Source organism: Strix uralensis, chromosome 34 (genome assembly GCF_047716275.1).
Source record: "Strix uralensis isolate ZFMK-TIS-50842 chromosome 34, bStrUra1, whole genome shotgun sequence".
NCBI lineage: Eukaryota > Metazoa > Chordata > Aves > Strigiformes > Strigidae > Strix > Strix uralensis.
In genome coordinates, this window is record NC_134005.1 from 1,618,864 (window position 1) to 1,643,008 (window position 24,145).

The 24,145-nt window shown below is 42.2% G+C and overlaps 1 protein-coding gene across 1 annotated transcript; it reads right to left on the minus strand.

Moving 5' to 3' along the window:
- Nucleotides 1-107: 107 nt before the first annotated feature.
- On the minus strand, nucleotides 108-23,020 carry LOC141936824 (pantothenate kinase 1-like). The gene is made up of 5 exons (XM_074854146.1): nucleotides 22,931-23,020; nucleotides 22,655-22,879; nucleotides 22,367-22,595; nucleotides 2,642-2,981; nucleotides 108-1,652 (listed from the first exon to the last, which is right to left on the minus strand). Coding segments are annotated over exons 1-5 (885 nt in total). The 3' UTR covers nucleotides 108-1,651.
- Nucleotides 23,021-24,145: the final 1,125 nt, after the last annotated feature.

The following is a 24,145-nucleotide window of genomic DNA, read 5'->3' on the forward strand; positions in this document are numbered from 1 at the left end:
TTCAGCCGGCCAATATACCTACCATAACTTTTAATGAAAAAAAAAATGAGTATGCAATAAATTCTGTGAAGTGACAAAAAAAGGAATTGGCACTATGTGGAGAAATACGATGTTTTTTATCACTTGTGTGGTTTAACTGTCTTTTATTTACTCTTCTAAAGGAATTTATAAGCACAATATTCTTTCTTTGGGGATTATAATATCCATAAATAATTATAATCTGCTATTAAAGTGACCCACTCTCAGACATTTGACGTTTTATTCCAACCATCCACTTCTGCTCAACTAGAACAGCTATATGTAGTAAGGTTTCAGCTTATAATCAGTGACTGAGTAAACATTTAAAACACTTTTGGTTTCACCAATGTAGCATTTACCTAAGTCACGGGCAGTGACTGTATTTCATAGGATTTTGCACTGTTTGAGGAACAGTCCTGATCACTTTTCAGAAAGAGCTGAAATTACATTGACAAGGACCTGCTGTTGGCATGGACGGAACAAGACAATCCCAGTAAGTGATCAGGTACTCTAACTTGGTGCTCATGCAGCTTTCTTATTCTTATTTTCTTGAATTAATGCCAACCATACAACACTGTTTTTACATGGACTATTGGATTATTTTGATTATTACTGCATTTTGGTCTGTCACCCATCATCTATATGAATCTATGATGCCTTTGTTTAAAGAACTCCTTATCAGTCTGTTTTGCACATGTATAGTGTATAGCACCACAGGAAGAATATCTTCTCTACAGGATTGCATTTTGAGGTTTGGTATTGTCTTGACCACAGAAATTTTTCAGTTCTCTGTCAACATCGAGTCTGAGATTTTATTTTTTTTTTGTTCCCTTCCTCCAAGCCATACTGGTTCATCAGCAACAACCAGTTGGTCTGTAGAGGCAGTGATAGTTTGCTCATACAGCCAGATAAGTGCTGCTTAGTTTTGATAGTACAGCTGCAACTTTACTGTCCTTTTGAAATGATTCCATGATTTAAGTTATAAGTGGGGTTTTCTGTCTGTTTGTTTTCTTGGACTGCTGCTCTCTGTTGTCTTTTGTTTGATTGAAGAAAAAAAGAATCGGATTGACTTGAACATGAGATTAAAGTTTTTCTTGAGAGGAAAAAAAGGACTTCGGATAGCTGTTGCAGTTTTGTTTTAACAAATGTGTTACCTTTAAAAATGCAAATCAACGTAAAAATGGTCATTAGTATGTCTTTAGTAGAAGTAGTTTTCCTTTGATCTTTATGTGACAGTAACTTAAATGTGACAACAGTGCTGTGAGTCAGTTCAGTGGCAACAAACTCTGACATGGTTTTCTCTGCTGTTATCCAGCAGATTGTCTGAGCATGAAATGTCTTTTCATAAGGATAATGCATAGTTCAGTTCTGTAGATCCTGACTTGTAAGATCAGATTCTCATACTGTCTTTTCTCTAGTTTCATGGCTGTAAAATGGAGTTGTACCCCTGTACTCGTCAACAAAGATTGATACTTTATTTTTTCTAACTTGAAAGTAGCAAAGTGAGCCTGATCCACCAATCATTCAGTTCTTCCATTGCTTCAACTTTTTGTCTTCATCTGTCTGTGTGAATGAGGACTTAGATTTCCTTGTCATCCTTGGTATTGACATCTTCTTTCTTCCCTCTTTTCGTTCTGTAAAAGAAAGATGTAAAATCCAGGTGATGATCAGATAATTCTAAATAAAAATAAATGCAGAAGTGTCAGACCTGCCTGCCTAGTAAATCATTCACATTAATCTTAGTGAGACTGCTCTGGTACAGGCAGACTAGTCATTCTTTTACAGAAAATAAATGAAGATATATTCCAGTAGAGACATTCAGCTGCCTGTCACGCAACAGACAACTGCCTCCTGAATGACTATTTCTCTCTAATGCAGGTTGTACAACAGCTCTCTATGCCTCTGTCGCCACAATCAATTTTTGCAGTGCGCTCTAGTGCACTCATCTGGGAGCTAGGACTATTGCCAAAGTTAATACAAACAGCAGCATCCCAATTCTTCAGATTTACATCAGCTTCTGGAGCTCCCTGCAGAGGTTATTTTTAAGCTCTAGGGGATCTGGGACCTAGTCACCTTATGAACTGCCTTTCTTCACATGACGTACTCCCAGAATTGACAGCAAAAGCTAGCTTGCTACTGTCATGCTTCCATACACTATTCCTCCCCCTGCTCCACATTTGGTCTTCCAGACTCTTGACTTAAGTCTGCTTGAAGACTAACACAAGGGGAAAGGAACATGAATCTGATCTCCAGCCTGTATGGTTTAATTTCTGGTTTTCTAATAGATATCCAGTTTGCAAGATGAGTACCTAGTCTCAGACTTCTAGGTTGTCATAACACACCCTCAGCTGATCATTATGCATCTGATCATCACAGCTGCACTCTAAAAAAACCCATTCACTGAAGACATCCTGCACAATAATACTTCAGTAGAATATCCAGCAAGAAGAATGCCCTCCCCGTCCCTCCACGTTCTCAGCAATTCCACCAGTTAACAAATGTGAATTGATTCAGTTCGTCTTAACCAGTTAGGATAGACAAAAAAACGTTTTCTCTCCAAGTTTTAACAGAAGGACTCCCACAATGTCTTCCCATAGTACTTCCCACTGAACCATTCATGTACCATTCTAAAGTCCTCCTCAAACTTGTAAGCTCCACCTCCCGTGGCACAGAGCGTAGTGTGCAAACTGGAGAAGTTCTTTTCACTACCCATCTGTATGCACAGCTGGGAAAGCGGATGAAGTGCAGGTTTCCTTTGCGTCCACACATAGTCAAATTTTTCAGTTCAAGACGGACATCACGAATGCCAGTTTTGCCATAGGCTGTATTGGAGGTCAAGTATTTCCTAATGCTTTTCACGTTTTCTACCTCCTCCTGTTCCTCTTCTGCAGTAATGTCCTTAGGTTCAAAGTAGACCAGTTTAACCAACGTTCCACGGATATCCATTCCAAACCATGGAAATGCTAAGGACAAGGGGGTTGGGGAGGAAGAAAGAGAAAGTCACTATAAATATACAAGTTAGACATAGCCGTTAAAACATTTGCTGAATGACAATTCAGTGCAGTCACAGTAATCGCATCCGCTCCTGAAAACTGGTGGGCACTTATGTGTCCAATTCACATGTATTAAACACCTCTCTAAGTTAAGACTTCATAAAGCCTCTGTTAAGAAAAAGACTAAAGAAAATCTCGAAATACTCTTCTCTGGAGAAGCAGCTTTTAATAAAGTGAAAATATTTTTTACTGCATTTCACCCAGTTTGACTCCTGGCACCAATTCTTAAAATAGACTAAGGAGGGGAGGAGGAAGAAACAACCAAACAGGAGAACAAGATTTCTCAAGTCACATTCCCACTGCGTAACATCTACAATTGCCTTTCCAAGACCAGTCGGAATTTCCACAGTCACAAGGCTCTGTCTGAGGAGCAGCAATACATAACTCTCCCATTACGCTGGGAGTCTCCAGACTTCAACCCACCAGAACTAGCAGCTCTGCTGGAACTACATCACCTGCATATATTAGCAGAAAGAGGATGAGCTGTTTTAAGTTCAATATTTACTACTGACAGTCCTCTTTAAGCATAGACTCCCTTTGCTGGTATATGTGTTAGCCTATCACACAACTATACAAGAAATGCCACTATTTGCTTCTCAGCATATATATATATTTGAAACAGCCAGCCTAGGTTTACCAAAGCCTTTGTTCTGTTAATAGCAAGAGAAAATCACTATGGAGAACACGCAGACAGAAGATACTAACTGAACCAGGTTGGTCTGCCTGCTCTGCTTATATACATGCATACATTTCAAACCAGGTAACTTTATGAAGCAGTAAGAAGTGAGAATACAAAAATCTATACACAGGTACTGAAGAAGGAGGCCACTAGTAATTTTTATTCGAGAAATTAAAAGTACTGAGTATGTGGCTAACATCTAAGATCCATATCTAACATTGCAGTCACATACTCACCTCTCTGCTTTTAGGGGAATTAGGCAGACTTGCTAGAAACGTGATTCTACCAACTAGGGCATCCCAACTTAGCATTGATACAAACTCCAAACCGTGGACACCATATGTATTACTGGTATTTCTGCCAGTGAACCTAAATGTAAACAACTTGGGGCAAAGATTTTAATAAGCATAGGAGGTACTGTTCACACTGTTCTTCCTCAGGTAATCAAAGTTCAGTATTAAGTGATTCAACTTCAGGCTGAAAGGAGCTTCGTCATTTACCTCTAACCACAAGGGTCTCAGTGTCATTCTTGTCTGGCTGAATAATTCTAAAGCCTAAATTTCACACTTGTTAATACACACACCACCCCCCACCCCAATCCTTAAATGACAGATGTTTAAAACAGTTATTTGGCTCCACTGATGTATGCCAAATAATTGCATTGTCAGTTTCTCCCCCCCTTTCCCTAAGGACAAGGAAGGCATAATGCATAAACTCCCACAAAGTACCTTGCCTACAGTTTAGTTTTTCTAAGAGCAGCTACTGTTACCTGTTGCAAAGCCTAATTTCTTTTTCCATGCCCTACAAGCTGCAAGACACAAAGACACTGAAATGAGTCTAATTTGAGGTTTGGGAAGATACATCCTATGCAGATGCATAAAAGCTCCCTGAAATGAGAAGAATTTGAAACAAAGTTTTTTAAAATAGGCTGTATTTTAGAGAGGAAAAATAAGTTACCATACACTAACCTGTATCTCAAACACTTTTAGAAGTACATGGAAAACATTTAAGCAAAAGTGGTCTGGTCCACACCGTACAACACTACAATGCAGTGGAACTCGTGACGCCAATCTCATTAGTGATTTACACAAATCTTTATTTAAGCTACTGAAAACTTTAATTACCTCTCTCACTGGAACAGTAAGTCTCCTCCTTGGATGTTTATTAACTGCACAAGCAGGAAGTTTAATTGTAAAAGCAGGATGGACTGTGCCATACAGAACCAGCCTTTACCTAAGCGTAAGCCAACTTCCAATATTCTACATTAAGGGCAGAAAATCTGCTACATTCTACCTGCACTGACAGTTGCTTTAAAGCTATAGTGTAGATTTAATCTTTAAGAGAGGCAAGAAGCATTCTATCCTCCTATCAAACACAGGCCAGGCAATAGAAGTGTTAAGTACTAACAGCTGAAAGTTATTCATAAATGGCTGCCAAGACATTCACTTTTGTATCTTAACATTTTGAGGAGTCATAACTAAATGATTAACAAAGAATAGTAAGTACTGTAAAAAACAACCATGAAGTTATTTCTAGTCTGTGTAGCTCTTGGGGTAGGTACACATAATGCTCACATTTAAAAAGCAAGCAGAAATGCCAAGAGACCACTTTTTTTTTTTAGTTTATTCTCTCTGTGAATCTAAGTTCCTTTCATTTTGTTGTGAGCCAAATGGAGAGCTGCAGAAAGAAAAGAACTTTGCTCCTAGAACAGCAGCAGTTTTCTTCAGCACAAATAAAGAGCACAACATCAGTTCACAACCACTGGTATTTGTTACACAGAACAGCAGCTTAATTTTCTTCGCAGCTGCTAACACCAGCTATCTGTTGGAATCACTTGCAATAAAGATGACAACTATTCTGACTGGTTGACCAATTAGAACAAAAGCCAAGTCTCAAAGTTCCTTATAAGTCCCACTGAAATTCATATAACTTCCGTACAACTGCAGTGACAGTAGAAGCACTTTTGTATTCCAGTGATTATTTTTAAAATGTATTAATTCTATCTTTTGTTACTACTGATATGTTCCAAAACAAAACACTCCGCCGAAGCACCATCAAGCTCTTTTCAGTATCTTTACATAACGCACCTTACCTGGTACCTACACACTTCAACTTTCCTGACACCACTGAATGCGGTCCTAACGGGAGCATGCATGCAGACTGCAAGGTGCGCCCAGGTTTTGCTGTCTCCCCGAATACAGACAGTAAGATCATTCAGAGGCCACCAAAATTATTAGGGCCCTCACTGCTACAACCAGGGCAGGTATGAAGAAAGAAAGGTATTTGTGCAGATACAGGATCCACAGACGTGAGGGAAAATGGAGGGGGGGGGAATTGTGGTGGTGGTTTTTTTTTTTTTTTTTTTGGTTTGGGTTGTTTAGTTTTTTGTTTGTTTGTTTTAAACTGGAAGTCCAGCATTTCATTGATAACCTGAATACACATCCAGTTTCTTGAGTTATTAAAAGCCAAGAAAGCAAGGAGAAGAAAGTGAAATCCATCACATCCACATCTTAGGCTGATAACAATTATTCAAAACTGTGTGATTTACTATGAAAAATGAAGACACTGGATATGTTGCAGAAAGGCTTTCACAGTGTAAAAAATGCACTTCTTAACTAAAATTGTCTCATAAGACTGTTATGAGCCAATTTCTCTGTTCTCAGCAAAGTCAGTATATCCATTGGATCAATGTAATCGATTATTGTGGAGAAAACTATTCTACTGTATTGCAACACTGCAGTAAGTCATAAAAAATAACAACAGTATAAAACCTAATTCTAGGTCCTATAGAACTGGCACAGAAAGCATCAAGATGAATCTCGCATTCTTAAAAGCCTAGCATAAACCAAAAGACTCTGCTTATCTTCTTAAGAATATTAATTATCTTTATGTTAAACTACACCAACTACTTACTTGTTTGTTTTCCTGAGATAAAAATCTTCATTACTCCAAAATTTATCTGCAGAAGCATGTGACAATGCAAACAGAAGGTATCTACAGCATTGCATAATGAGGTAATCTGATGCACACTGACAGCTGTGCTATCTGGGGGAAAGGTTCACTCATGAGAAATTCCATGATACACTTTACCTAGTTTCAGCACAGTCTTTGAAGAATATGAACCTATAAGGCTATTGCTACAAGGCATATTACATTCAGAATTGAACACATTTGATTTTTAAAAATCCCGTGCTTAACATACAATATAAGAGGGGGGTGTGGAGGGTAAATATGAAATCACAACACGGACAAGATCAGGGGAAGCAAGAATGAATGGGAACTCCTAGGTCACTAAGTAATATTTCCCCCCACTAAAGAAGATAACCAAGGGCAATCCTTTTCATATGTTTAAACAACCACCACATAAGGTTAGCTGAATCCTTTTACTCCTCAACTCTTAGAAATAGATTGTGCCTGAATCCTGCTGGTTAGAACTTTCTTCTCTCTACCTGGACCCTACATTTATCCATGACCAATTTACAGCAGTTTCTTCTTTTGCCCAAACAGTTTCAGCTTATACATCTCTCTTACAGACCTGTATTTCCTTGAACACAGGTACAGTATCTCAGCTTTTTATCAATAATTTGAATGGTGGTATGTGGGGATTTGGAAGGAGTCCCTGCAAGAAAATGGACGTGTGAGCAATCCTGCATATGGGTAAGACTGGCAAAGCCTCAGCTTTGGCAAGGATGTGATGAGGGAATGACCCTGGAAGAATGAGGAAGAACCCAGGAAGTTAAACAACTTCAAGGTGTTGGCCTGGGCAGAGAAGAAGTTTGTACAATATCGATGTGGCAGTTCTCAGCCAATCAGAAGAGAGCTTAAGGGGCATGTGCAAAGCTAACTGTCGAATCAGAAAGAATTGTACCATGTGATTGTACCTTGTGATTTTCACCTTCAGTATAAAAGACTTGTCCACCATATTAAAGTTGGCATTGCTTACTCACTGTGTGATCATACGCATGTCTTTATCTCCCATAGTGGTATCAGTACTCTGATATCTTAGTAATAAATGTTATAGACTATCTTGCCAAAATGATGCAAGTTAGGACAAATTAAATTTCAATTATTTATTTTAGCAAGCGGTAATAAGTAAAACAGCGCTGGGCGGCCGGGGAGTCCCTGTTCCACCAACGGCGCGCGTTCACTTCCCGAGGGTCCGTCTTTTTTATATCCTCCGCCTTCCGTTATCGGGTCTCTCTGAGAGGTGTATCCTGTGTCTGCACACTTTGCAGCTAGGGGGTCGCTCCATCCGGGTCTTCCTCACGTCACCAGCTTCTCGTATTTCCTACTTTCCTGAGAGTGGCTCACAAAGTCTTTGTTTATATCTTATAGAATATAGACACTATCCCCTTTTTTTTTCTTCTTCTTCTCCCCTTTGTTTTTCTCCCCTTTGTCCTTCTTCCCTTTCTCCCTCTTTTCAGTTTTTTGCCTAGTAGGAGTCCTTGCTTCAGCATTTCAACTTAGATAAGCACTTACAGTCAGTTAGTCGTTACACAGTGTAATAGTTAAGATTAAGCTTAGGCCAACATAGTTTATGGAATAACATGTCACGAGCTCCCAGTATCTTCAATGGAATTTGATGAACAAACAGTTTACTGTCTATCACAATCCCCCCTTTTTCTTTTTATCATTTTGTTCATCAAATCGTTGCAATTCTTGTTGACTTAACAGGAGAGTTTTTTTCAATTTAAAGTCATTATCTAATTGATTGTTTTTGGTTTTAATGAGTATTGGACGGGTGACAGACATCAGATATGTTACCCGCTGCATCATTCTCCAAGTTATGACATATAATATTATTGACAAAGTCAAACTGATTAAGATTAATATTAAGAGAACCACAATGGGGTGACACAACTTGTTCAAGATGCCTGTAGCAGTAGGTGACCATCCAAAAAGGGTGTCCCACCAGTTATGTTCTGCATTCTTTTTTGCTCTTTCCAAGACTCGGTGTATTTCTTCCACATTGTGATGAACAGTTATTAGAGTTTTCTGTCCGTTTTCTCTAACTTTCTCTAAAATTCTAACTAAGTCTTTGTGTTGAAGTAACTGTTTAACCAAAGTGAGATTCATTCCAATGGGTGCAGGTTGTAGATTATGTATTAACCTATAATTGGATTGCAGGAGTTGGTAAGACGTGACTGGGGCTAAATAGGAAAAGTCACATCCGATTACCTTTGTGAAGTTGCAAACACAGAGATTTGAATAATTTTTTGTTTCTATTATGATTTTGTCTACGGTTAAGAATTCACAAACCGTCCTCAAACATACACAACCTTCGTCAATATATATAAGTACTGTTTTAGGATTTTCATTGGGATGGACCTCAAAGTGACAAATATTTTGTTCGGTATCTAAACAAATATTTTGTGCCTTAATTGCATTGTCTTCACAAATGAATTCTTGTTGTTCCCGTACAATGCAGGACTCTAGATTGACAGTTTGTCATTTTTCGTTTACCTTTCGGGCCCATACTCTATGTTCAGAAGGATAGAGTATGGTCCCGTTGTGATTTAGCCCTAATGAAATGATAGGATAAATTTGGTATACGGTGGCATTGTAAATAGTGAGTATAAAGGTAGTAGCTGTGTTTGTGATGGGGTCATAGGTAAAGTTTATCAGGTTCCACCAGGATTGGAGTTTCTTTTCAAAATTAGTAGCATTGTCCCAAATTATTCTCCGAATTTCAGTAGGAAGAATACCTTCTTCACCTTCTCTTATAATTGAGGTAGTTATCGACTGCATCCATATTTGAGCCTGGATGCAGCTGAGAGTTAAAGAGAGGTTATTTTGGAGTACATTGAGTGCATCTGTAATCAATTCATGATCCTTTATATTTACCTTTTCCCCTTTTGGTAATATATTCGACAACAGCCACTGGTTAGTTCCCAAAGCCAATAAGGAAGATCGCAAAGGTCTTTGTATATTAGTTAAATCACTAATTGAGGTAGCCAACTTGTTCATTATCACCTCCGAATCAATACTATTGAAAACTCCCAATCCTGTTCCCAAAGCACCGGTTAAGTCTCTCTGCGTTCTTTTTGTGTGAGGAGTTTGTTTTTGCAGCCAGGTTGTCCATCCCTCGTAAGAAGTCTTTAGGAAAGGTGAACATGCTGGTTGAATATTTGAAACATTATTTTGCATTAACAATTCAACTTGTTTGAGAGACCACGCCGGGTTAAATAGCATTTGTTGTTTACCTGTATTTCTAATTGTATATGGTCCAATTTTAAAAATTCTTGGGCTAAGCACGACTGTTGGTTGTGTTGGAACAGTATGAGTAGTCTGAGTAGTCTCTTTGGGAGCGTGGGTTGTGGTTGTTGTAGTTTCCTCCTGTATATTCAATGGAAATCGGAAAGATATAGCTTGATCTCCTGACCTGGTCCCTCCCAAACAAACTATGGACACCGGTTGGGTTGCAGTAAATGCATACCAACAGGCTTCCGACTCACAACGGGTTTGAGCTATTTTCGATTCCGTTTTGTCTCTGATAACGATTTGAGTAAAAGGGGGCTGACGGACGGTTTGAATTAAAGGGTGCCGACTTATTATCACATTTACATTGAATACTCTGCAGCCTATCTGTATCTCATCTCCTTTTTTAGCTGTCCAGGTATGGGATGAATTCTCCCATTTATATGTTTGGAGTGTTAGGTTATTGCTTAGTATGGCAGTTGCTAACTCTGTCCCATACAAATCTGCATCCATACTTCCTGTATGTCCATAATAAGCATCTGTCCAAGGCCATATAATTTGATTAGTTAGGGTATGTTCAAAAGGTTGGTGGGATTGGTTAGTCGTTTTAGCCCATCCTGGTAGTGTATTCATTGTAGCTAATACACCTAGCCAGACTATCCAATAGCTTCAATAGAAGGTTGACGGGATTCTATAGATTTGCATATTTTTTTCTTAGTCTCTTTTGTATCGGGGTGTCTGACACTCTCGTCTGGTCCTTCTCCCTCAGAGGTCTCTTTTTCTTCAGAGTAGGGCAGTAAATTTTTCCCCACTTTGATACGTCTCTGCCTCTTTTGCTTACTCTGTTGCTTAGAGTAGCAGGGTGTTCCATCTTCTCGGCAGCAGCCGTATTCTTCAGGGGTACGTTTGTCTCTACTCCGGGACACATAGGTGTCCCAGTTTTTATCTTTGACCTCGGGTTCACGACAGGGGACCCAGGGGATGTGCTTTCTACAGATCACCCTTAGGATCTGAGAGTGCTATTGAGTAGGTTAATTAGAGTGAGTGCACTCTCTTTCAGGATTTATCCCTTTAGTAAATATTTTCTACCAAGTTTTAGAATCTCCAGTTTTAGGGTCTGATTAGTTAATCTCCGTTCTCGTTAATAACACTGATTACAACTAGACTGGAGATTTATTCCATGTGTATTATGAATCCCCCAGCCTTCTTTACATACATTACACTTTACACTTTATGCATATAAAAGGAAAACAAATATAAGTTTCAATTGGACAAAAATATCAGGGTCTCACTCATCGAGTCCTTCGTAGGTTCTTATCTCACAATGTGTAGAGAGTTCTTTCAGGTTTTCCGAAGGGTGACTCGTAGATCCCCAGGAGGGCTGGTCACTTTCCAGGCCGGATCCTGTATAGGTCCCTTTACCCGGCTTGCGTGTGTCCACCCTTTTTCAGCAGTCCGAACAGCAGTTTCTGTAGTGATAAGAGCAACATAGGGTCCTTCCCAACGGGGGCTCAAAGAAGATTCTTTCCATGATTTGATTAGTACTTTATCTCCTGGTTGGATTTGATGCATGGCCACATCCAATGGAGGCCTTTGTACTACCATCCCCCGAGTCTGTAGTTGTTTTCTCCTTGCCATTAGTTGTATCAGGTAGGACTTTATCTTTAATTCTTTAAGTTGGGGGTGATCCGGTGGTATTTCTAAATCATAAGGCATCCCATATAGCATTTCAAAGGGAGAAATGCCTACATCAGTTCGGGGCTGAGTTCTGATATTTAACAAGGCTAAAGGGAGACACTTTACCCATGACATTTTAGTTTCTAACATTAGTTTGGTAAGTTGTTTTTTTATTTCTCCGTTCATACGTTCAACTTTCCCTGAGCTCTGCGGGTGTCACTGTGTACCCAAGTCTCTCTGGCTACTCTGGATACAAAGTGTGGACCTCTATCTGAGTCTATTGCTTCTATTGCTCCATACCGAGGTATAATTTCTTCAAGTAATATCCTTGTTACTGTGTGAGCTGTGGTTCGGGTTGTGGGAAAGGCTTCTACGAATTGAGTTAAATGATCTATAATTACTAATAGGTATTTATACCTCCCCACCTTTGGTAATTCAGTAAAGTCTATTTGTATTCTTGCAAAAGGTCTATGAGCCAATTCTCGCCCCCCATATACTCGTTTTCTTATTTGATGTTTATTTACTTTTTGACAAACGAGACATTCTCCTATCACTCGTTTGGCTATATCATATATCCCAATGCACATGTATTTAGTTGCAAATTGATCCACTAATGCCTGAGTTCCCCAATGAGTGTTTTTATGGAATTGCTGCATTATTTTGGTAGTTATGGGTTTTGGGAGAACTTCTCGGCCGTCCGGGAGTTCCCATTTTCCATTAGCTTTCTGTTTAATCCCCATTTGATTTAATTTTGCTTGTTCTTGAACAGTAAAACTTAAAAGTTCATAGGATTTTCCATGGAAAAAGCACCACTTAAACCCTGGTCTTTCACATACACATTCTATACCGTTTACTCCGTATTCTTTCCAGCAACCATAACAGGGGAGGTAATTATCTCCACAATTAACACACCGCTTTCTGTCCTCTATTGGATCATCCAAGTCCAGTGCTGATAGCGCTGCTCTCTTTGCCTCTTGATCAGCAAGGTTATTCCCCCGTACTAAAGGATTTAGCCCCCTCTGGTGTCCTTTTACGTGTACTACCACAATTTCGCTGGGCCCTCGTATAGCTTGCAAAATTTGTGATATTAACTCCTGATGTACTAGGCTCTTCCTCCGAGAATTGATTAAATCTCTTTCTTCCCATATTTTCCCAAAGGTATGTACTATTCTGAAGGTATATCTAGAATCGGTGTATATAGTTCCCACTTTTCTATTTAGTAATTGTAAAGCCTTTAATACTGCATATAATTCACATGCCTGTGCTGATCAGCTGGGACTCAAGGGTCCTGATTCTATCACCTTAAAAGTTTTTCCATCAATTATGGCATACCCTGATTTTCTTTTCCCTTTTACCACTCGAGAGGATCCATCTACAAATAATTTTTCTCCCTTCCCTAATTCCTCCTCTTCTAAATCTGGTCTTATCTTAGTCTGCTCCTCGATGTTACGGAGGCAATCATGAAAAAGATCTTGACTAGGTTCTCCATACAAAAATTGGGCTGGATTTTGTAACGATGTTGTTTCAAGGGTCAGGTGGGGGGACGTAATGAGGATTGCCTCATATTTTACTAGTCTAGCATCGGTTATCCATTTTTCTGCTTTTTGCTGTAACACACCTCTAATATTATGGGGTGATAGTACCTTTAATTCACTACCAAAAGTTATTTTATGCGCTTCCTCAACTAACAAAGCAGCTGCCACCACAACTTGTAGGCACGTAGGCCATCCCCGACTTACGGGGTCCAGTAATTTTGAGATATATGTTACTGGTTTCTTTTTTCCTGCCCATTCCTGGGCTAATACTCCAAATGCAGTTCCTTCCTCTGTGTTGACAAATAAGAAAAATGGTCTTTTTAGGTCGGGCAAGCTTAGAACAGGAGCATTTACTAATTCAGTTTTTAGTTCTTTTAACCGTTGATTATCTTCCTGAGTCCATTTTAATAATCCATTTTTAGTTATTTTGGTGTATAAAAACTTTACCTTTCCACTATACCCTTCGATCCACTGCTTATAATATCCAAATAGCCCTAATAGTTGCCGGACTTGTTTTTTAGTTTTTGGACTTGGTAGGGAAAGTATCCCTTTCACTCTTTCTGGATCCAATTTCTTAGTTCCTTGACTTAATCGATGCTCTAGGTATTTAACTTCCTTTTCAACAAATTGTAATTTGGATTTTGACACTTTCAGTCCCTTTAAGCTCAGGAAATTTAACAACTTGATGCTTTCTTCCCGAACCCTTTCCTCATCCTCCCCTGCTATTAAAAGATCATCTATATACTGGACTAGGGTAAGGGTATCTCCTATCTGGTAATCCTGCAAAATTTGTTCTAAAGCTTGCCCAAACAGGTTTGGGGATTCACTGAAACCTTGGGGTAGGACTGTCCACCGGAGTTGAGTTTTCCTGTGGGTGTCTGGGTCCTCCCACTCAAAAGCAAAATAGTTTCTACACTCCTCTTTTAAGGGACATGCCCAGAAAGCGTCCTTCAAGTCTATTACACTGTACCACCGGTCGTTCGGGCCTAATTGACTTAAGAGAGTGTGTGGGTTAGCTACTACAGGGAATCTAGTTACAGTCCTTTTGTTAATTTCCCTTAGGTCATGGACTAATCTGTATCCCCCATCCGCCTTCTTGACAGGTAAAATGGGAGTATTAAAAGGGGACATGCAGGGTTCCAATAATCCCTGCTTTATTAATCTCTGAATTTCTGGTTTTAATCCTTGCCTTCCCTCCAGAGGTATGGGATATTGCTTAATCCTCACCGGTACTTCAGGATCCCGGATGGTTACCATAAAAGGTTCAACATTCAATTTTCCCACCGTATCCGGAGTGTACCACACTTCAGGGTTGATTTTAGTCTCATCTTCAACCCGTAGGGGGCATAGTTTGATTTCAAGTTTGTGTTCTGTTACTTCCAAACTAATTCCTAATTCAATCATTAGATCTCTCCCCAGTAGGTTATAATCTGCCTCAGGTACTAACAATAAGGATCTCACCCCCACTTTAGAATCTGTTTCAAGGAGTACATCTTTAATTACCGGTGCTCCGAATGGTTCTCCTTTCGCCCCAACTACTTGTACTTTTTCTGATGAAATCTTACATCCTTGGGGCAATGATTGAACAGTAGATCTCTCCGCTCCTGAATCTACTAAAAATTCTACCTCCTGTTGCCGAGGACCTACTTTTAACTTTATCAAGGGCTCAGTTCGTTCTCGGGTCCCCAGCAAATAGAGCCCCTGACACCCCTAATCTTCTTTAAACATTCTCTCATCCATCATTCTCCTTCTGCAGCTCTTCTTTGTGTGACCTTTTCTTCCGCAATAAAAGCAGACAATACTCCCTTTTTCTCTCTCTCTCTCCGGTTCCTTTGATCTATAGCCTGTTCTTTGACCTTCTTGTTTTCTCCCAGCACTGTTCACTCTCTGTCCTTCCCTTATCGCAGCTACCATCATTCTGGTATGTTTCTTTTGAGTCTCGTCCTCCCTTCGGACATAGACTTTCTGTGCTTCTCTCAGTAATTCATCCAACCCCCGATCCTGCCAATCTTCTATTTTTTCTAGCTTCTTTTTAATATCTATCCATGCTTTTGCCACAAATTGTGTCTTTAACAATGCTTGTCCCACTGGGGTATTAGGGTCTAGTCCTGAGTAAAGCTGAAGATTTTTCCTCAGTCTCTCTAACCACTCAGTAGGAGTTTCATCCTTTTTCTGATGTTCACTAAAGGCTTTGTTTATATTTTGTCCTCTAGGGACTGATTCTCTTATACCCTGGATTACAATCGTCCTCAGGTCTTGCATATGACCTCTATCGATTTCATTTTGATTATTCCAATTAGGTCGATTTAGAGGCCATTTTACATCTGCTGCCGGACTTTGCTGATGCTGTTGATCCCAAATTCTCATTCCTGCTCTCCTGATCATATCCTTTTCTTCAACAGTGAATAGTATAGCCATTATGGCTTGTATTTCATCCCAGGTATAGATGTTTGGTCCTAAAAACTGATCCACCCGCTCCGCCACACCTAAGGGATCCTCCAATAGATTCCCCATCTCTTTTTTAAATTCTCTGACGTCCCCTGAATTAAGAGGGACAGTCACATATCCCATGCCAGGCTGGGGTCCTCCCATCGCAACCTCCCTTAGGGGGTACAAGCCACTATCACCCCACCCCATTCTAGTTTGACTACGGGTTATTCGTCTCGGTTCTTTCGGGGATTCAGGTGGGGAGTCTGAATTCTCTGGGTCCTCCGGCGCAGTCGGAGGAGGTGAAGGCGCCGGAGGTGGGGGTGGAGGTATGTAAGGAGGAGGAGAGGTGGGAGGTTCGTCCTCATCACGTACCTTCTTTTTCTTAACTTTTTCTTTTAGAGGATATAGATTTATTCGGGTATCTGATGCTATCCATATCTGTGCATATTCACTCTCCTCTAAATTAAAGGGTTCCCTTGAGTTGACATAAATGTTTAGGGCTTGGCAGACCCATTCTTCAAAGGACCCAAAAACAGGCCAATAGAGATGATCGCCTCTGATTTGTTTCCCTCCCCAAACTTCCATACAATAATAAATCATTTTTGCTTTGTTCTTACCCTGCCTAGAGGGGTAATCTTCCCAATGGTTTAACATCAAGCCTAAAGGGCTATCTGGTGGTATTTGGGGGTACCTCACCTCGGGTCCCAAATCACCCATGGGATCAGAAGGCTTGCTTTTCTTCTGTCCCATCTTCCGGAGCGCCTTCACACACTCACACAATTCGCTTCCCCCTTTTCATGACCCAGTCCCTCGCGGGATATGGGAACTGCACTACCGAGGGGTCCGCACTCGCTTCGCCCTGCTGGGTGTCTCACACACCACGCTCCGGGAAACCCAACCCCAACCGAACGGTAACCGGCCTATACTCATGCAACCCTGCGTCTTCGTCCGGGGCTTCGTGCACAAAGATTACGGGGTTACCGGTATTTTTTTTGCTTGTTGCCGAGTTTTGGAGTTCGTCGGTAGAGGGTGTGATGTGATAGCACTCAGCCGGGGCCGCTGAACTCAGCGGGGCGCGCCTCCCCGTATGGGGCTTCCCACCAGATTGCCTCTATCCGAGTCACGGCACCAATTTTGTTATAGACTATCTTGCCAAAATGATGCAAGTTAGGACAAATTAAATTTCAATTATTTATTTTAGCAAGCGGCAATAAGCAAAACAGCGCTGGGCGGCCGGGGAGTCCCTGCTCCACCAACGGCGCGCGCTCACTTCCCGAGGGTCCGTCTTTTTTATATCCTCTGCCTTCCGTTATCGGGTCTCTCTGAGAGGTGTATCCTGCGTCTGCGCACTTTGCAGCTAGGGGGTCGCTCCATCCGGGTCTTCCTCACGTCACCAGCTTCTCGTATTTCCTACTTTCCTGAGAGTGGCTCACAAAGTCTTTGTTTATATCTTACAGAATATAGACACTACCCCCTTTTTTTTTCTTCTTCTTCTCCCCTTTGTCTTTCTCCCCTTTGTCCTTCTTCCCTTTCTCCCTCTTTTCAGTCTTTTGCCTAGTAGGAGTCCTTGCTTCAGCATTTCAACTTAGATAAGCACTTACAGTCAGTTAGTCGTTACACAGTGTAATAGTTAAGATTAAGCTTAGGCCAACATAGTTTATGGAATAACATGTCACGAGCTCCCAGTATCTTCAATGGAATTTGATGAACAAACAGTTTACTGTCTATCACAATAAATATCTCAAATGAAGTGCCTTGGGTCCAGCTGCTTTTCTTCCTGGACACACATAGGATGAAATCCCATTACTTCATTTACATTTTTTCATCTGCATTTAATTTGCACTGCTTGATGCTTTGATGATCTAAGAACTTTCTGTTTTAATTGGGACTGGAAGAGGGGAGAGAGCACCAAAAATAAGAACAGAAAAAAAATCAAAACAAAAGCCACACATAAGATGGGATAGTATTCTCTCAGCTTCTGAAAGCTGCTTTATATTACAAAAGAAGCTGATAATAGCTTACACGTATTTTTCAATTACTTCTTCCTATTTTAGTTATTGTGAGCAATCCAAACATGCTGTAAAATGGAAGCATTTGTTCTCCTTTGAACAAAAATAGAATACATATCTTAAAAAATTAATTATCCCTGCTTAGTAATGGAAGTTTCTTCAAACCTTACAAAGCTAGAGCTAAATCATGCATATGTATCAGGTAAAGCCTTCCAGTTCATTTTCAGCAGCAAGGGTTTATTGAACGTCTAACACCTCACCAGAAAATGAAAAAATCCCAACACCCTCCCCCCCAAACCAAAAAACTTCAAACCCAAAAGCACAGAATTGTTTGTTAAACAGTTGTGACTATTCACACATATGTAGTCATATTAACACAAACTGATTTCTGAAGATAGCGCTGAGAGACTTGGTCATTACCTATCCTGGAGAGATTCGCTAAGAAAACCCCTAACAAATAAAAGCCAAATTTACAAAGCTACAAAAATCAACAGTGAGCTACTGAGAATCTCATTCTTGGATCTGACAGCACCCAGCCTGATGGAAGTGATTTGCCTAAGTTTCCCACTCCTGTTGGCAATGTGTTATCTTGTTGGTACGGTTGACATGCAGTTTTAACTCACAGGATGCTGGACCACAACACACCAAATAGTTTGTTATGACCAGTCCTATTTCTTAGGCAACCCTTACACCCACCTAAGTTAAAATCAACCGAGACTAACTTTAAGCAGCATGTCACCTGAAGCAGTTCTAAAGATTAAAAGACTGAAATATTCCAATGCCTTGGACAAAATTTCAGTAATGTACTTATTCGCTGTCAAACAATATCAAGATCAAAACCATTTTCACTCCCCTATTCTTCACCAAAATATACTATATAATCATGGCATTCCATATTTAACATCACAAGTGAAAAAGCCAGTTTCCACCTGACTTTACGTAGTACTACATAATCATGCTGCAGCCAAACATCGCAGGTATAACAACCTAAATATTGGCCTAAAGGCTTCTTTACTGTGAAGTCACAACTCGAAGTGTTCAGAAATTACAACTAATATGCATTATAACTGCCATGGTTAAATGGTCACAATGTCTCAAAATACACATTCCCTGACCCCTAACAATTACGAGCTGACTTGGAGTGAGATGTAAGATGCTGATTTGAATAGAGAGCCCAAAGCTTTATCTTAAGAAAAGCAATAGAATTAAAATATCCAGCTGGCTTCTCCCCTACCTCTGATGTAGAATAATGCTGTGAAGCACCAGTCTAGTTAACTGACATGCTGAAATCTTTGTCCTTACTTGGTTACAATGCTGTTTCACAGGGATTGATGAGGGCACTTAACGGCTCTTTTTCTTTCTTCTGTTCAAAGATCACATTTAAACAGAACAACATGACACTTCAGCAAGCTTTTGAAATTTGCAGAATTCACACCCTTTAAGTATTTTATTCTCTTCTGGAGTGCTTCACAGCCCAAGGCATCACAACAGATACTTACCTGTATTCATTACCCTGTACTGTGACACAGAAAGGTAACATAAACCCTAGTCTCACAAAGGGTCTGCACTAATGTTCTGAACCAGAAAACTGACATAAGCCTAACATCCCTGACAACTCATCTAGTTCAACTAAGAAAAACACAAAGCATAGACAACCTTCTAAGCAGAAGGCGAGTCAAAAGGAAGATAAGTTAGTCCCCAGATCCTCTCTCACCACAGGCTAATCAGCAAAGCACACTGGTTTCACAGGGAATCTTCCCTTCTCAGAGGGGAAAAAGACTTGGGAATATAGAACTCTATGTCACTTTGGCAGAAAGCAAAAGCAATCAAGAAAACATGCTTTATATGGATTTAAAAGAATAATCACTACAGAAAGATAACTTTCATTTCTTGAAATATTGGGAAACGCCAATTATCTCATTATCTTTTCTACTACGCAAAGCAAACCCCACAATCAATACTGGAGTCTTACATGCCACGTGGCAACGGCACTTCATTTTGCAATGTGTCCTTAAGCACAGAACAAACATCTGCAAAGGCCAGGATTAAATACAAAACCCAGTAAAACGGGACTGTATAGTATTCACTAGAGATGGATATAGTGGAGTAGCATAGAATTCAATTTATTGAATTTTTTAAGCTGGTGACAACATGCTATCATATTTTCCTGCAAGGCTAATATTAAATTGCAAATTATTCTTGTACAAAATTAACCATATAAATCAAGAAGTATAAGATCAGCAAGAATTCATGCCTTTCACTCAAAGACATTGCCCCCAAAATAGTTCTACAAAGTGCTTCCCTCACCTGCTGTTTTCCTTAAAGCCTCACGTTATTAAAACCCCACAACTGAAGACTCGGTTGTCATACGTCTTGGGCAATACAGCAGTCACCTATGCTCTTTACATTGATGGGCTCTTTTTTGCCCTCAAGATGTGAGTGTTACTGATTTGACATGTTATCGATTTAATATAGATTAGTATTAATTGGTTTAATTTTAATAGGAATATAGAATTATAGGAGATATTTAGTAAAAATCCTATGCTGCATTTGCACTCTATACAGGAACCGAGGCTACTTTGAACCCCCCTGTACAGCCCTGTACCAAGGCCGAAAGAATTGGTCAGAATCACCCAGTAGGAACATTTAGAAATATAGATAACAGGCTTAAGATTCAAGATAATTTTACTTATAAGGTATTTAATAACCTGAAAGAATGCAGAGAGATGTCAGAATCCAAATTAATGGGAAAATGGGGAAATCGGCTGAAGCAACATATAAGTTTAAGCCAAGAAACAGTGTCCTCAGGCAATAGGTAACTCCGACAGGGGGAGATCGCGACCACCGACTCATTACCCACCGACTCACATTACACCCCAGACCCATTTCCAGGTGTTTCTGGACTCTACGGCGCAGAATCGGAAATAGGAGGAGAGTATGATAATGATTTCCAGGAATTGTTATGTTTATGCATGAATACTTAATGAATATGTATGAGCACATTCTACATAAGATGTATGATTTTGGTGCATGGTGTGCGTCGTTGGTGAAAGGATTCACCCGCGCACCCGGCCGTTAATAAAGAAGCGTCTGCTTATCTGCATCAAATTGGCGTTGATAAGTTTTATTCCGAGTTTTTCGGTAACATGAGGGAAATACCAAATTCCCCATTCTTTCTTATTCAAGTGATTATATGAATACATAAAAGCCTTGTTCTTTGTTTCAAAATAGTCTTTAACATTATGAAGAGTTTGATATGCAAGTGCTGACCCTTCTTAGTTACACCAAATCAAAACATAAGTTAGTCCAAGTTCTGCAGTTTTTGTTCCTGAATGAAAGTGTGAAGCTAGACAAAGACTACAAAACCAGTTTGTGTCAGAGAATGATTTTGTCACCAATACGCTAAATTTGGTAGAAGACTAAATTAAATATCTACAAATACTATGTATGATTAATCAATACTGAGAACATTCTAAGGTAAAATAGCATGTGTAGCTCAGCAAAAACATTTAAAAACGCCAGAGAAGGCACTGGCTAATAAGTAGCCTTGTGAAAGCTGCAGCTCTTCAAGGCTCCTTCTGACTATTCTTCTGACTTATACAGAAAAGTTTTTTAAGTATTCATTTCAAAAGAAAGAAAAAAGTAGTAATCCAGACTAGCTGAATGCACACTACTTCCTACTGAGTAAGAAACATCTTTAAGTTTTGGCAGCAGGTAGCTGCGATCCTGACTATCCTTGATTACCCTTTTGGAACATGCTGAACTTTTAACAAAGAAGAAAACATTCGTTTGCTTTATTTGAAGGGCTAGCAAAGTGAGACTGTAAAGAAACAGAGTACTCCAATTCCATGGGACTGCTTTACTTGTAGAGTTTCACCATGAAATTATTGAATAGCTCCATACCTAAATGTAAGAAGTTAGCTGTAATCAAGTAAGTAAAACATACCATTAATCAACAAACTTTATACAATTAAGTACATTACAAATATGGATGTCTGAGACTCATAGCCTTGCAACAAAACATGAGCAGCCAGTTCATGAACATCTCCCAAACCAACCAAAGCCACAAGCAATGACCGTAAGGAGTGTATTACAAATTTATCGTGCTTGCAATATACTCCCCCCCCCTCCCCCCCGCCTCAGTCCGAATGATTTGCACTCAGCTCCCAGGTCTACTTTTTTCTTAATTCTGCCAGCCTCTGGGGAAGGAGAAGGCGCATGTACCAAGACCGCTGCGCCCTCCCGCCGCACAGCGGCACCCAGGCCGACCCCCGCCCGCCCAGGCGCTACTCACAGCGCTGCTTGGGCTCTATGAGCTTCATGGGCGCGTCCAGGAGGCGGCGGAGGCCGGCAGGACCCTGGGCGCCGCCCGACGCGGGACACGGCACAGCACGGCACGAAGATGCCGCCCGCCGCCCGCCCGCGTTTGTGCCGGGCCGCCGCTCCCCGCCCGCCGCCGCCCCATTGGCGCAGGGCGGGCCCGGCCCACGCGGCAGCGGGGCTGTGCCCGGGCGCCGCCGCCGCATTGGCCGGCACCGGGGGCCCTCGCTCCGCCCGCCCGGGCCGCCACCGGCGGGGGGGAACGCCCGCGGCGCGGGAGCCGGGTGGCCGCCAGCCCCGGCCGGGCGGCGATCTGCAGGGCAGGACCCGCGGCCGCCTGACAGCGGGGCCGATGGCGACGCCGGCCCGGCCGGGCCGCGGCAGCGCCGCACGGAGGGGGCCGCCCCGCAGTGCTGCCGCGCTGAGCCCGCCGCGCTCGTCACTTACGTGGCCTGTGCCGCCGGCCCGAGTCCACCCTCCGGCGCAGCCGGCATTTCTTGGCCGCGGAGCCGTGGCTGAGCGGCGGCAGCTCCGGGCGGAGCAGCAGCGGGTGCGGCGCCTCCTCGCAGCCGCCGTGGCTCAGCGGCTGGCTCGGGGGGTGGAAGCCGTTCTGCAGCAGCCCGCCGAGCAGCGAGCAGGAGGCGGCGGGCGATGGCGGCCCCGCCGGGGCGGCGGGCTGGGCACGGAGCGGCTCCCCCATGGCGGCAGACCTCTCCCCTTTGTCTCCCGGCTCACCTCCGGCTGGGCGCGGTGGAGCCTCCGCTCATGCCGGCGCCCGTGCCCGCAGCTCCGAGCGCTGGGGATGCGGCGCCCGCCCTCCGCCGCCGGCAGCGCACGGCGCAGGCGTCCTGCCCGCAGCGCGCTGCAGAGGGGCGGCCGCCGTCCTCCGCCGGGGACGCGGCGGCGACCCCCCCCCCCCAACGCCCGGCTAACGTGCGCGTTCCCGGCCGCCGCCGGCACCTGCGGGGCTCCGGGAGCGCGCTGGGGCGGGGGGCGCGGGGCGGCCCCCACTCGCACGGTCCCCCGGGCAGCCGGCACCCCTGGCCCTGCCGGCTGGAGCGCACCGGGCAGGCCCGCCCCGGTAACCGGCTGCGGGGTCATTTTCGCTTCAGGGCACCCACCCGCACGCTCCTGTGACTCGGGTGTCCGCGTCCCCGAGGCCTCTGTGACCCAGGTGTGCCTTGTACCCCGCACAAAAAGTTACTTGGGTATCAGCATCAACGTTCAAGTTTTTGTCTGCGTAGTCACGTTGTTTCCTCAACAGCTTAGTGGGGCTAGTGTGACCTTGAATGCGTCTGACCTCGTGCTTTTTTAGTATCTTGGCTTTCCCTGTGCAGCACTGGTAATCCTGTGACACTGATTTACTCTCTGACCCTTGAGACAGCCAAGTGTAAAAACACCATTTTCTGAATGAAATATATTAAATATCAAGTGGACATAAAACCGGGTGAGCTGTGCTGCGGTGCCATGCGTGTACTTGAAAAGAAGCGGTAATTGAATTCTGGCCCTGCACATGAAGGTCATTTCTTCACACAAACTGCCAGTCCCTACATGGATGATTGTTCTTAAACTAAAACCAGGTCACATCGTCTCTCCTCCTTACACCTAAAATTAGTACAGGACACAGGCCCTCCCCTGTAAAACACCTACAAAGAATGAAGAGCTATTCTAATTGCCTCCAGAAAGGGACATTGTATTAAGCAACTGCTTCCTAAGAGGTAATGTGACATTCTCTCCCCTTCTGGGCTAGGGACACAACATTATATTTAGGTAACTGGGAGCAAGCCACAGAAAAACAGGCGCATGAAGCTGGGGAAACGAAGAAAGCACGTTTGAGAACAAAGAACAAGTAGAATTTTCTCCCTAAAAACCAGTAACTAGTGTTCTGATGATTAAAACACTCCAAATTTTCCTTTTCCTCATATCCTAATGCATAAGCAACTGTTGTAATTGCTAGCCCAAACGCGATTGCCCTGAAGAGGGCAGGAAGGCAAGCATGCTATGTATGTTTACTGCTAGAAGGAGCTGTAGTGCTTCCAAACCTGTGAAATTCTTTGAGAACTCCCTAACTTACTGAATTATGTTTAAACTAAACACAAGGCGGCTGCTGCCTTGACTGGCAGAACTTGTTAGCAGTTCTAGGCAGCTGGCTGGTTACGCTTTGCGAACTTTCCTTGTTAATTCAGACCTCTCAGGGCATGAGGAATCCTTGCTGCTCTGTCCCCA

Coding starts and splice junctions, on each gene's coding strand:
- LOC141936824 (XM_074854146.1), bottom strand. CDS start 23,020: ATGACCCCGCAGCCGGTTACCGGGGCGGGCCTGCCCGGTGCGCTCCAG. Junction 22,596..22,654: donor TCCACCGCGCCCAGCCGGAG/GTGAGCCGGGAG, acceptor CTCCGTGCCCAG/CCCGCCGCCCCGGCGGGGCC. Junction 2,982..22,366: donor GGGCCGGCGGCACAGGCCAC/GTAAGTGACGAG, acceptor CCTTGTCCTTAG/CATTTCCATGGTTTGGAATG.